This window comes from Theropithecus gelada, chromosome 2 (genome assembly GCF_003255815.1).
Source record: "Theropithecus gelada isolate Dixy chromosome 2, Tgel_1.0, whole genome shotgun sequence".
NCBI classification, from domain to species: domain Eukaryota; kingdom Metazoa; phylum Chordata; class Mammalia; order Primates; family Cercopithecidae; genus Theropithecus; species Theropithecus gelada.
In genome coordinates this window covers 67,188,200-67,202,754 of record NC_037669.1, presented here as the reverse complement: position 1 = coordinate 67,202,754, position 14,555 = coordinate 67,188,200, and the positions used below count along the sequence as shown (strand labels likewise).

The following is a 14,555-nucleotide window of genomic DNA, read 5'->3' as shown; positions in this document are numbered from 1 at the left end:
CCTTGGGTTTCCCTCCCAGGGGTTCCTTCCTCTAAGAAGGTTGGAAAGGGAAAAAAATTTTTTTTTTTTTTTTTTTTTTTTTTTTTTTTTTTGAGACAGAGTTTCGCTCTTGTTGCCCAGGCTGGAGTGCAGTGGTGCAATCTCGGCTCATCACAACCTCTGCCTCCCAGGTTCAAGCGATTCTCCTGCCTCACCCTCCTGAGTAGCTGTGATTACAGTCATGTGCCACCATGCCCAGCTAATTTTTTTGTATTTTTAGTAGGGACGGGGTTTCTCCATGTTGGTCAGGCTGGTCTCAAACTCCCGACCTCAGGTGATCTACCTGCCTCAGCCTCCCAAAGTGCTGAGATTACAGGCATGAGCCACCGTGCCTGGCCAAATTTTTTAATTTTGTAGAGACGGAGTCTCGCTTTGTTGCCCAGGTTGGTCTCAAATTCCTGAGCTCAAGCAATTCTCCCACCTTGACCTCCCAAAGTGCTGGGATTATAGGCATGAGCCACCATGCCTGGCCTTGGCTTCTCTTTACTGCTGTTAAATCGAGGTGAAATGTTTTTCGAACTCACCACGGTTACAGAGCTAGATGGGGGTAGAAGCCAGGTTTGTACCTCTGTACTTCTGACTCCAGAGTCTCTGCCCTTTCTATTTGTTTTCTGCCTTGGAGTGCCTCTCACTGGGCTCAGTCCTCTAAGGAGGTTGCAAAGAGAGAAAAAGTTTCTTTCTTTCTTTTTTTTTTTTTTTTTTTTTGAGACAGAGTCTTACTCTGTCACTCAGGCTGGAGTGCAGTGGCGCAATCTCAGCTCACTACAACCTCCGCCTCCCAGGTTCAAGCAATTCTTCTGCCTCAGCCTCCCGAGTAGCTGGGACTACAGGCACACGCCATCATGCCCAGCTAATTTTTGTATTTTTAGTAGAGGCGGGGTTTCACCATCTTGGCCAGGCCAGTCTCAAACTCCTGACCTCATGATCCGCCCACCTCAAGCTCCCAAAGTGCTGGGATTACAGGCGTGAGATACCACACAGCCAGCCGAGAAAAGGTTTCTTTTTGTAGTAGAGCTCTAAACTACTTGGAAAGAGGCAAAAATTCTCATCACCAATCTAAACTCCATGAAGGCAGGGACTGGATTTTTCCATTATTTGCTTTGTCCGCAGCAGACACTCAACAAATATTCATTGATTCGATCAATCAGTATATTTACAAAAACAGACTCAAGCACAGTTCATTCAAGGGGAAACTTTAGAAGGCGCTTAAGCAAGACAATGTAAATGCTTGGGTGAGCACCGTTAATGAGTGATGTGACCCATTGGGTGACAAAAGGAAGCAGATGGGCTGTGGTCAGGCACAGTTCAAAAGCACTTTTAGATATTTTCCTTTATTTAATCCTCACATCCAGCCTCTGCATTAAATTGCAGAAAAGTCAGGCAGCTAATAGAGGAGTTGTGATTCAAATGTAGATAGGGTGACTTGAGAATGGCCACTACTCCGTCCCACTTAGGGACTACGTATGTGCAAATGTTCAGGTAAATGCAAGTAAGGGAATGTCATGGTGGAATGGAGTTCTCCTGAGAAAAGAGAAATGTCACAGTATGTTATGAGCAATTAGGAATTTGAAAAAAGATGCCTAAATGTCACTGTACTATAAAAGACTGAGCCTTGGAAACATACACAGCCTGCCAGACACAATGTGTGACAATCACTTCATTATTTGCTTTCCATCTTGAAGCTTTCTGTAAGTAATCACTAAGCAATGATTTTTCCGTGAGACAGGAATGCCATCAACCTAATGAACAAGCACATCTTGAAGTTGCTTTTCCAATGGTGGTGGTGTTACTGATTTGCTGTAAGCCTGTCTTGTGCTCTGTCACAGGGCCTTTCTCATGATCAGCAACACACATTTGCAGAGAGCTTTGATCCATACTCCTCTGCCCCCGATCCTGAAAAGCATCAAGCTGAGAAGCAAGGAAGCTAGGGGGTCATGAATTTATTGCTAATTGTATAATTCTGGTCACCAAGAGGAAACTTTCTGAATCCAATAGGATTAGGGCAGAGTTTCTCAACATCAGCACTGTTGCTATTGTGGGGATTGTCCTGTTCATTACAGGATGTTCAGAGCACCCACTAGATGCCAGTTGCAGCCTCCCCCATGTGTAACAGTCAACAGTGTCTCCCTCCAAATATTGCCAAATGGCCCTGGGGTCGAGGAGTGGGGAGGGGGCAAAATTGCCCCTGGTTGAGAACCACTTGTTTAGAGATACAAACACACCCGTGTACATATGTGCACATATGGCCATAGTGCATGTAGTTACCTTGGCACAGGGCTTTTTTTTTTCTTTGCTTTTTTGCTTTGGGGTTTTTCTCTTTCCTGTTGTAGGTGGGGTTTTTTTGTTGTTGTTGGTTTTTGTTTTTGAGATGGAGTCTCACTCTGTCACCCAGGCTGGAGTGCAGTGGTGTGGTCTCAGCTCACTGCAACCTCTGCCTTCCGGGTTCTAGATTCTCGTGCCTCAGCCTCCTGAGTAGCTGGGATTACAGGCTCCTGCCTCCACGCCTGGCTAATGTTTGTATTTTTAGTAGAGACAGGGTTTCATCATGTTGGTCAGGCTGGTCTCGAACTCCTGACCTCAAGTTATCCACCAGCCTCGGCCTTGCAAAGTGCTGGGATTACAGGTGTGAGCCACTGTACCCAGCCGAAGATGGGGGTTTTTGTTGTTTACTTTTGTTGTTTTTGTTTGTTCTTAATCTGAAGCAGAATATTTGCTTTCATCTTGACTCCTCTTTTTTAGATCTGTCCATTTTATAAAACCTTTCCAAAGAGTTGATTACAATTGCTAACACTATATTTGACATTTTTTGTGTGTATCTTTTTTTTTTTTTTTTTGAGACAGGATCTCACTCCGTCACAGGCTAGAGTGCAGTGGCATGATCATAGCTCACTGTAATCTCTAACTCCTGGGCTCAAGGAATCCTCCCATTTCAGCCTCCCAAGTAACTTCAAGTGTGCCTCCATGCCTGGCTAATTTATTTTTGTCGTTTTTTCGGTTTGTTTGTTTTGTTTTGAGACAGAGTCTCATTTTGTTGCTCAGGGTGGAGTGTAGTGGTGCGATCTTGGATCAGTGCAACCTCTGCCACCTCCTGGCAATTCTCCCGCCTCAGCCTCTTGAGTAGGTGGGATTACAGGTGCATGCCACCATGCCTGGCTAATTTTTTTATCTTTAGTAGGGACAGGGTTTCGCTATGTTGGCCGGGCTGATCTCAAACTCCTGACCTCAGGTGATTTGCCTGCCTTGGCCTCCCAAAGTGCTGGAATTATAGGAGTGAGCCACCGTGCCTGGCCCAGCTGCTAATTTTTAAAATTTGTATAGAGACAGAGGTCTTACTATGTTGCCCGAGCTGGTCTCAAACTCCTGGCCTCAAGTGATCCTTCCACCTTGGCCTCCCAAACTCTGGGATTACAGGTGTGAGCCACCATACCCAACCAGTACAACTGGTAACATTACTGAACCACTACTATATGTTTGATACCCTGCTAAGCATTTTACATGTATGTTTAAAGTTTAATCATCAAAATAGAGGTTGTATTATTCTCATTTACAGATGAGAAAATGGAAGTACAGGAAGTTGAGTGACTAGACATGGATTTCAGTGGTTTTGAGTGAGAGAGTTGGGATTTGGACCCAGGCTACCTGATACCTGTGTCTGCTTTCTTATTTAAGATGCTATACTCTCTTCTTTTTTTAGATGAAACCTACATCATCACTGTGTGCCCCTTCAATTCTTGATCTCAGAATTTCGACAAATGGGGCAAAATTTGATCTATGAGTAAAAAAATCACACTCCTGTACCTTGAAATTATATGGTGTGTACACTTAGCGGAAACAGTTTAATCATGGGACATGTACATGAGAGCTGGCACTGACTGTGGACATGTATGTCTTCCTCTTTTTACCACCAGAGTGTCTCTATGTATTCCCCTGCCAGTGGAACTACCGTCCCGATCACTGCATGTATGGAAGCAACTGCAGAGAGGCTGAGCGTGAAGGTGTGTCTGTTCTGCATGGAAACCGAGGCGTCTACCATGACGATAAGCAACCGACATTCAAAGCACTCTATGAAGCAATACGGGATGTAAGTGTGCCCTTGCTGCTGTTAGCAGATGTGCTTAACAGCATGAAGCAATACTGGCACTTTAGTCACCTGTCCCTTTGAAGGCCAAATATTCCCAAAGCATAGAGTTATACCAGTTATTCCCAACCTCAGTCACGTTCTGTCACTATATCCACTTGCCACCTTGTACTATGTCATATCTACTTGACTTATTTCCACGTACACCATTCGTTATCTTTTACTTAACTAAATTTGGGAGGAAGTTTCTGTTTTTTTGTTTTTGTTTTTGTTTTTTGAGATGGAGTCTTGCTCTGTTACTCAGGCTGGAATGCAGTGGTGGGATCTCGGTTCACTGCAACCTCAGCCTCCCAAGTAGCTGTTGCCTGGCAAATTTTTGTATTTTTAGTAGAGACGGGGTTTCACCAGGTTGGCTGGGCTGGTCTTGAACTCCTGACCTCAAGTGATCCATCCACCTCAGCCTCCCAAAGTGTTGGGATTACAGGTGTGAGCCACCTACTTTAGGAGGAAATTTCATGTCACAAAGACAACTTCTGTGCCTTTTGCCACAGTGGAAGGTAACACATAGGATCAAGATTAGACAATAAAAAGGAAATGATATTATTCAGTTCTAGCTAAATATGTTGCCTGGTTGCCAGCTCCAATCTGTCACTCAATCAGGGGTCAAGGTGTTCAGTTAGGACAAGGAGCCAAACTAAAAGTAACAGTCAAGCCTTTATTTGCTTAACTGCAGAAGTACATGCAAGCAGCAGAAAGAGGCCCTGACTCCCCAGTCTTCCATTTTTCCCCACCAAAGGGTACAAGATAAGAGTCAAGTGCATACAGCACAGATGGCAGGAACCTTCTGACTGCCAAGGGGAACTGAAGAAAAGGTTCTTGGCCGGGCACAGTGACTCACGCCTCTAATCTCAGCATTTTGGGAGGCTGAGGCAGGTGGATCACAAGGTCAGTAGTTCGAGACCAGCCTGGCCAATCTGGCGAAACCCTGTCTTTACTAAAAATACAAAGATTGTGCTCAGCACAGTGGCTCATGCCTGTAATCCCAGCACTTTGGGAGGCCAAGGCAGGTGGATCACGAAGTCAGGAGATCGAGACTTTCCTAACATGGTGAAACCCTGTCTCTACTAAAAAATGCAAAAAAAAATTAGGCATGGTGGCGGGCGCCTATAGTCCCAGCTACTCAGGAGGCTGAGGCAGGAGAATGGCGTGAACCCAGGAGGTGGAGCTTGCAGGGAGAGCTTGCAGGGAGCCGAGATGGCGCCACTGCACTCCAGCCTGGGCAACACAGCAAGACTCCATCTCAAAAAAAAAAAGAAGGTTGGCCGGGCACGGTGGCTCAAGCCTGTAATCCCAGCATTTTGGGAGGCCGAGACGGGCGGATCACGAGGTCAGGAGATCGAGACCATCCTGGCTGACACGGTGAAACCCCGTCTCTACTAAAAAAATACAAAAAACTAGCCGGGCGAGGTGGCGGGCGCCTGTAGTCCCAACTACTCGGGAGGCTGAGGCAGGAGAATGGCGTGAACCCGGGAGGCGGAGCTTGCAGTGAGCTGAGATCCGGCCACTGCACTCCAGCCTGGGCGACAGAGCGAGACTCCGTCTCAAAAAAAAAAAAAAAAAAAAAAAGAAGAAGGTTCTTGCCTCTTTATGGACTCATGGGCTAGGGAATGGGAAAAGAGAGGAGAAAATAGGGTAGGCATGCAGGTATGTGTATGAACATGGCTAGCTGGAGCCCTTTATGCAACTTTCTCAAGAAAACTGCAACACTGTAAGACCCCATCTGTACAAAAAATTCAAAAAATAAGGGAAGCCTCATGCCTGTAATCTCAGTGACTTGGGAGGCTGAGGCAGGAGGATCACTTGACCCCAGGAGTTCAAGGCTGCAGTGAGCTATGATTGCACCACTTCACTCCAGCTTGGGCAATAAAGCGAGACCCTGTCTCAAATATACATATATATATATAATTTCATGACACAAGAAAACTATATGAAATTCAAATGTCAGCACTGGTAAATAAAGTCATATTGGGAACCAGTGACACCTATTCATTTATGTATTGTCGTGTTTCTTTTGGTGGAGATGGGATCTTGCTTCATTGCCCAGGCTGATTTCAAACTCCTGGCTCAAGTGATCTTCCCAGCCAGCCTCACAAAGTGCTAGGACTACAGGTCTGAGTCATCACGCCTGCCCATTTATGTATTATCTATGGCTATGTTGGCACTGTAACAGCAGGATGATTTGTTGTGACAAAGGACATATGGTCTACAGAGTCTAAAATATTTACCATCTACTCCTTTACAGAAAAAGTTTGCCAACCCCTGACATAAAACATGTAGAATGTATTAGGCTTTGTTGTTAAAGATCAAATTCTCTAAGTTTCATGAACAGGCTCTGGTAGAAGTGCGGTAAGCGGTAAATCCCATAACATAGTAACATTTTTTTGTGTATGAAAATGTGCATTTGCAAAAAAAATAAAACGTTTAAGGCCTGGCACAGTGGCTCATGCCTGTAATCCCAGCACTTTAAGAGGCTAAGAAGTGAGAGGATTGCTTGAGGTCAGGAGTTTGAGGTCAGCACAGCCAACATAGTGAGACCCCATCTCTATAAAAAATAAAATCGGCCAGGTGTGGTGGCTTATGCCTGTAATCCTAGCACATTGGGAGGCTGAGGCGGGCAGATCACTTGGGGTCAAGAATTCAAGACCAGCCTGGCCAACACGGTGAAACCCCATCTCTACTAAAAATACAAAAATAAGTCAGGTGTGGTGGCACACACGTATAATCCCAGCTATTTGGGAGGCTGAGACAGGAGAATTGCTTGAACCTGGGAGGTGGAGGTTGCAGTGAGTCGTGATTGCACTACTGCACTTCGACTGGGTGACAGAGCGACACTCCATCTCAAAAAAAACACAATTAATTAAATAGGCCAGGTGCAGTAGCTCACGCCTTTAATCCCAGCACTTTGGAGGCTGAGGTGAGGAGTTCAAGACCAGCTTGGGCAACATAGTAAGACCCTGTCTCTGAAAAAACAAATTTAAAAAAAAGAAATGAAATGAAAAAAAGAAAGTATGCATTTGCTAGGGAGAGTCCTGGAGAATTCCAACTCTGAAATTCCCGGAATTGGCCGAGTGCCATGACTCACGCCTGTAATCCCAGCACTTTGGGAAGTTGAGGTGGGTGGATCACCTGAAGTCGGGAATTTGAGACCAGCCTAACCAACATGGAGAAACCCCGTCTCTACTAAAAATACAAAATTAGCTGGGCGTGGTGGTGCATGCCTGTAATCCCAGTTACTCAGGTGACTGAGGCAGGAGAATCTCTTGAACCCAGGAAGCAGAGGTTGCCGTGAGCCGAGATCGTGCCTTGCACTCCAGCCTGGGCAACAAGAGTGAAACTCCGTCTTAAAAAAGAAAAAAGAAATTCCTAGTGTTGACTTCTGTACAAGGAAAGTGTTTAACATGCATCCAAGCTTTTTCTTCTGCATTTCCTGCTGTTTGGTTTTCAAAGGCCGGGTGATTTAATTATGCAGAAAATTTGTTCTGTGCTTAATGATATCCTCACATTTAAATATCCAAACACTGACTCCAGGGGCAAACTCATTCAGGAGTACAAGCAGAAGTTAAATAAGTACACAGCAGCCATGTGTCTATCAGAGCCACTCTAGGGTTTCTTTTGTGATCTGTCACCCCTGGTTTGGAGTTGAGCAGTTGTGGTTCTTGAGTTACAACTCATCTTGTTTGTTTTCTGGGGGATCAGAAAGAGGGCTGAACAACTTTGTTTCAAAAATGATTCTGCTTAGTACACTCCATGATTTTCCTCAGTTGGGCTTTCTAAAAATACAGTTTTCATTCAGGCATTTCAATCAGAAAAATCACTAACCCTGACCCAAAATGTGAGTAAATATAAAGAGACTCCATCATAAAAGATGTATTTCCCCATCCTCTACAATGCTGTGAACCATTGTGTAGTGAGTCAGAGCTTGGCTTTGGGCCTGGACAGATAGGTTCAAATTCCAATTTTGTCACTTTCTGGTGATTCACCATTAACTGTGCCCTTACCTTACTGGGCCTTAGTTTTTTCATCTGTCAAGTGTAGATAATAAGATTATCTACCTCAAACAAGTGTTATGAGAATTCAACAAAATGATAGTCTTTACACTTTTAGTAAAGAGCCCGACTTACCGTTTGTGCAATAATTAGAAGTTGTTTTGGTCAGGTGCTGTGGCTCACACCTGTAATCCCAGCACTTTGGGAGGCTGAGGCAGGTGGATCACTTGAGGTCAGGAGTTCGAGACCAGCCTGGCCAAAATGACGAAACCCTGTCTCTACTAAAATACGAAAATTAGCCAGGCATGGTGGCGCATGCCTGTAATCCCAGCTACTTGGGAGGCTGAGGTAGGAGATTGGCTTGAACCTGGGAGGCAGAGGTTGCAGCAAGCCAGGATCGTGCCACTGCACTCTAGCCTGGGTGAGAGAGTGAGATTCCATCTAAAAAAAAAACAAGATATAAATAAGTTGTTTTGATGATAACAATTTCACACTTTCTCTAGCTTTTTCACATTTCTCTCTCTCTTCTTGCTTATAAACACTTTCTCTATATATATTTTTTTCTTTTTCTCCCTTCATCTGTCTCTGAAAATATTCTCTCTCTCTCTCTATTTCTCTGTTTCAGGTGTTCATAGACACCCTAACCCGGGTGGTACGTGTTTGTGTGAAAGGGCAGTGCAGCCTCCCTGCAAGAAGGCATCTATCAGATAGACATTTTTGCAGTAATTCTCTTGACAATCATTTATGAAGCATCTATTTTATGCAGGAACAATTCTAGTTTCTAGGAATGTGGAAAATAATAAGATGGACAAAGCCCTAGTCTTTAAGAAGCATATATTCTGCTGGGGGAAGCCAGACAATACTCATTGAGAAAAAGAAAGAAAGAAAAATCCAGCCTGGGCAACATAGTGAGATGCGTCTCTACAAAAATTAAAAATAAAAATAAAAATAAAAATAAAAATAAAAATTTGCCTGGTGGCACATGCCGGTAGTCCCAGCTACTGGGCGGGGAAGGGTTGGGGTTGGGGTGGGAAGATCCCTTGAGCTTAGGAGGCCAAGGCTACAGTGAGCTAGGATGGTACCACTGTACTCCAGCCTGAACAACAGAGCAAGACTTTGCCTGGCACCACTGTACTCCAGCCTGAACAACAGAGCAAGACTTTGCCTCTTTAGGAAAAAAAATAGTAATAACTGGGCATGGTGGCAAGTGCCTGTGGCCCCAGCTAATTGTGAGGCTGAGATGGAGGATCACTTGAGCCCAGGAGTTCGAGGCTGCAGTGAGCCATGATTGCCCCTCTGCACTCCAGCCTGGGTGACACAGCAAGACCCTAGCTAAAAAAAAAAAAAAAAAATCCTCTGAGATAGTGAAAGAGTTCAAAAGGTGTAAAAAGAGTGGGCTGATGGGTCCAAAGTCCTGGACTGGAGAGGAGTGTTCTGCCAGCTGGGGGGAGGGGCACCAGGAAGGCTGCTTGCAAGTCCTAGACTTATCAGATGGAGGCAGTCCAGGGGAAATCTGGGGAAGATCCCATGAAACAGAAGCAATAACCAGGGGAAAGTCCCAGAGACGGGAATGAATTTGGTCTGCTGGAAAGACAGGAATGGCCAGATAAGAGGAGAGAGAAGGAACTGAGAAGGGAGAGTTTCCAGGTCACCTTGAACTTTTAGAACAAGGGAGGAGTTGGAATCGCATTCTAACGGCAGTGGAAAGCCCCTTCGGGAAAGTGATAGGCTGTGATTTTTGCTTTAAAAATATCACCTTGGTAACGTGGTGGAAGGGATGCAAGAGTGAAAACACAAAGGCTATTTGTGAGACTAATCGCAGCCACCCGGGTGAGCAATGGGGCCGGCATGGGCTTGCGTGGTGGCAGGAAAATGGGAAGAAGTGGCCATTATTTGAGATATGTTGTTGAGATAGAGTTTACAGGACTTGCTGATGAACTGGGTAAGGGTTGTTGGGGAAAACAGAGGAATTGAGGGTGATTTCAAGGTTTTGACCTATCCTGTTCCCATTACTGGGGCTACAGTGGTGAAAAAGACAGATTCAGGACTGGCCTCAAGGGGTTTATCAATGGTTTAAATTTCGTGATTAAAGAAAAAGTATCTCAAACCTGGTCTGGGACAGAAGCTTCTTGCATTACATAATGCATAATCTGCTTCTGAGAAGAAATTGGCATTTCTGATAAACCTGTGTAAGCAGTATTTCTGATTAATTTAAAAGGATTAACATTTGTTCTAGGAAACCAGACACCCACCTCTACTGTTAGGCAAGAGTGTACTGACCTTTAACCATTCTTCTTTCATTTCTCGCTAGTCTTTCCATATAAAATGTCCTGACCAAGAGTGGATCTTTGACTTGATCTACTAGCAGCCTTTTCCCTTTCAACAAGATTGTAATAAAACTTTTGACACGTGCCTAACAAGTAGTCGGAAAGATTTATTTTGGGAAATACTGCTCATAGACGTATTCCATGGAAAAAACAAAAGAATTTTAAAAAACGACAATGATCTCAAAAGCCTCATATTAGGAGGGAAGTAAACAACCACTAATATTTGGTACCTGAATTATTAAAATATGATTTATTGCCAATAAATTTTACTAGTAATTGTTAAACCCTGAACTTCACGAGATTACCATAGACACACCCTAAAGTTTCTTCATTAAGATTCAAGGCAAAAAAGATGAAGAATTCATTGTTTTGTTGTAGTAGATTTCAAGTATCTTGAGCCCAAAACATGCTATAATATATGGACTTTCCTGTCCTTAGAGACATCCATCATTTTTAGATTGTAAGAGCCTTAAGGACCCAAATTTTGTAAACATTTTATTACTATTCTTTTTTAATGAGATGGAGTCTTGCCATGTTGCTCAGGCTGGTCTCAAACTCCTGGGCTCAAGGGGTGCTCCCACCTCCTCTCAAAGTGCTGGGGTTACAGGTGTAAGCCACCATGCCTGGTCTTTTTCTTTTTAAAGAGGTAAAGAAACTGAGGTTCAGAGAGTTTAAATGATTGCCTGGGGTTGCACAGCTGAGACAGGATGTTAACTTAGATCCTCAAAGGTCTTTTCACTTGTCCAAACCTGTGCCTGTGTGCTTATCATAATTCCTGTGTCATTTCTTAGTATTGCATTTAAAATGGCATTTCTGTTACTAAAATAAACTTTTTTTTTTTTTTTGTCATTCTTTCAGTTTCCCTTTCAAGACAATCTCTTTCAATCCATGTATTACCCCCTTCAGCTGAAGTTTTTGGAGACTGTGCACACTTTATGTGGACGGATCCCGCAAGTTTTTCTGAAGCAAATTGAGAAAACAATGAAAAGGGCTTATGAGAAACACGTCATCATCCATGTTGGCCCCAACCAGATGCACTGAATATTTTGTCTTGTTGCAAGTCAATTCGGTGTCTTGTGACCAAGGAAATATTAATCTCTAAGCTGCCTGGGTCTTTTTGTGTGAATATTTAATGGTGCTCCATGACTGTTGAGTTTTAAAAACCTCGTTAAATTTTGCCAAATCAGTTGCCCCCAAAAGAGAATATGCTTTTCCTTATTTTTTTCTAAAATGCTATTTATCTCTAAGAAAAAAAAAAAAAAGACTATTATGCATTTAACATTGTTTAAGCAGGTTGAACTAGCTGTGAAAATAGCTTTTGTGAGCCTTCCAATTCCTAAATGTCTGAGACCATTTCAGTGGCACCTGAGGTGTTATATTGATCTAGCATTCCTGAGACTCTTTCTATGCAACTGACTCCCCCACACCCGTGTTATAAAAGTAATACACACTTGTGAAACAGACAGACACACTTGTAGAGCGTATGGATCAAGGGCTCAAAATCGAGATTACATTAGCCATAATCCTACTGACCAGTGGAAAAGATTGTTTCCATTTTAATGCAGTTCCTTACAGTCTTTTTTCCTCCACTTTTGCATTTTCCACTCTAAGACACATCTAAAACAGGTAATCTCAGTAAAAACTGGCCTTTTTGCTGAGATTTTTACGTGGGAGACTAAAATATTAGACGAGATGATTATGTGTACAGAATTTTATTTAAAATACATCTGAGAGAAGGATTCAGATTTCACCTACTTGGGCAGTGTTAAAGGATGAAGGATATATCTGAGGGTATTTCTTTTTCTTTTTTTCTTTTTTTTTTTTTGAGACGGAATCTCACTCTGTCGCCCAGGCTGGAGTGCAGTGGCACAATCTCAGCTCACTGCAACCTCCACCTCCCGGGTTCAAGTGATTCTCATGCCTCAGTCTCCCCAGTAGCTGGGATTACAGGCATGCGCCACCACACCCGGCTAATTTTTGTATTTTTAGTAAAGACACGGTTTTACCATGTTGGCCAGGCTGGTCTCTATCTCCTGACCTCAAGTGATCCGCCTGCCTCAGCCTCCCAAAGTGCTGGGATTACAGGTGTGAGCTACCGCACCCAGCCAATCTGGGAGTATTTCTAAAGAAAAAAATTGTTTCGATTTGTGGAGGACTAAATCATAACACATTTCTATGCAACAATAGCTTCTGAGAGGAAATTCAGGAATTTTTGTGTTTACCACAGACAAAAACATTTGATCTGTTAATCATCAGTACATGGTCATCTCTCTTTTTTAAACTCTTGAGCAATGGGTGGAAATCAGAGACCAACTTCAAATTTAATGTGTAAAAAACAAATAGTTCAGCTGCTTCTATTGGTAAGAAAATTCAACTTCCTACCAGCCTTAGAAAGATCTCTTTAAAGAATTTCTTTCCCCCTAGGGTTACCCAGCTGGTCCATACAGGTTTTATCACCTCACTGCAGGGAGGAAGTTGAATATTCTATTCCCCAAGGGGATCTGGCTTAATCCCTAGTTGCTCATATAGTTGGTATCAGCATAGCAATGTTTTGCATAATGCTTTATTTTTCTCAAATGACTATTGAGTAAATGATCTTGATATTTGCAACAGCCTAGTGGATTTAGTAGGGTCCTGAATCATCTCTATAAGGTAAACAAGGAAATTGTAATATAAGAAATAGACATATTGAATATAATTGCTATTCTGTAAGACATACAGTCTGTGTAAGATGCATCTTATTTACAGAGACATTTTTGAAAATTAAAATATTAAATACCTTTTGTTATATAGAGACAATGATCTGAAAGTATAAAATGAAAAATATTATCTTGTTGATGTAAATATGATATCCTTATATATATTAGAATCCAATAAGATATCATGGGCACAATATTAGCAAAAAAAAGTCAGTCTTACCATGAAAAAAAATAGATATGAAAATCTCAGCACTACACAGAAATGTTGAGATGTCAATCAGTTTTGGTATGCAGCATTATTATAGTAGCAACAAATTTAAATCTAAAATTTTAGGGTAATACTTTCCTTCTGATCAGTTGCCCTGTGGTTATTTTTGTTAAGGAAACTACCATTATGATGGGAAACTCTTATTTTTGCTGTTATATTTTGTTTCCTTATTTCACCACTAGAGGTGACATCATTATTTTGTAAGTTTAGTACTAGGCCTTCCATTTGTGGTATGGACACGTATGATATGGAGCAATTTCTGAATTGTCCTTCACATAGGGGAAAATGCATCTTATATACCCATAAATTGGGTTTTAGTGAAAGAGCCAGAATGGAGCATAGTTTCCTAATTTCCATCCCAGTTTCCTTTCTACTTGTTCAAAATGGCCAGTGAAGTACACAAATGGCACTCAGATTTGTTGATGGCTCACAAACTGAAAGGGGTTCCTTCCCTTGTTTGGTAAGTCCCACAAAAACATCTGTTGTAAAGATTTGAAATACAATGCCTTTCTTTTTTATGAGAGCCAATTTACCCACAACTCTTAACTACCGGTACTGGTCTGACTGTGCAGAAAAGGGTTGCCCGCAAAGGTCAATGATATCACCCTAGAACATTCTAGAATGATGAATTTTGAGAATGTGAAACCTTAGAACCTCGTGTGTTTGTCTGCCTCGGAATTCCTGTGCTGTATCCTGAAATTTTTAGGTGAATTTGGCTGATAACTTAGGGAAAATTTGCTTTTCTAATCCTTGCTGCCTGAAAGTGCTAATTATTTTCCATAGCTAGGATATTACCGTGCAGCAATATTGTCTCTGCCTTTGATAACTCCCAGCAAATTACTGCATTAACCACCTTTGAAATCCAGGAGCCACAAATTTTAATTCAGTGGCCTGCGAAAACATGTGCTCTCTGGTCTAAAGCTTGCCAAAGGTGGTGCTGCCCCATATGCCGCACTGAATACTGGGAAGGGCTGGGCGCGGTGGCTAACACCTGTAATCCCAGCATTTTGGAAGGCCGAGGTGGGTGGATCACGAGGTCAGGAAATCAAGACCATCCTGGCCAGTATCTACTAAAAATACAAAAAATTAGCCGAGTGT

At 42.7% G+C, this 14,555-nt stretch overlaps 1 protein-coding gene across 1 annotated transcript in view; it reads left to right on the top strand.

The window, feature by feature from the left end:
• GXYLT2 (glucoside xylosyltransferase 2) overlaps positions 1 to 11,738 on the top strand; it is a 79,413-nt gene extending 67,675 nt beyond the window's left edge. The window contains exons 6-7 of the mRNA XM_025374973.1: positions 3,948 to 4,120; positions 11,349 to 11,738. Coding sequence (XP_025230758.1) covers positions 3,948 to 4,120; positions 11,349 to 11,531 — 356 coding nt within the window. The 3' untranslated portion in view covers positions 11,532 to 11,738. The remainder of the gene's footprint in view (positions 1 to 3,947; positions 4,121 to 11,348) is intronic.
• Positions 11,739 to 14,555: the final 2,817 nt, after the last annotated feature.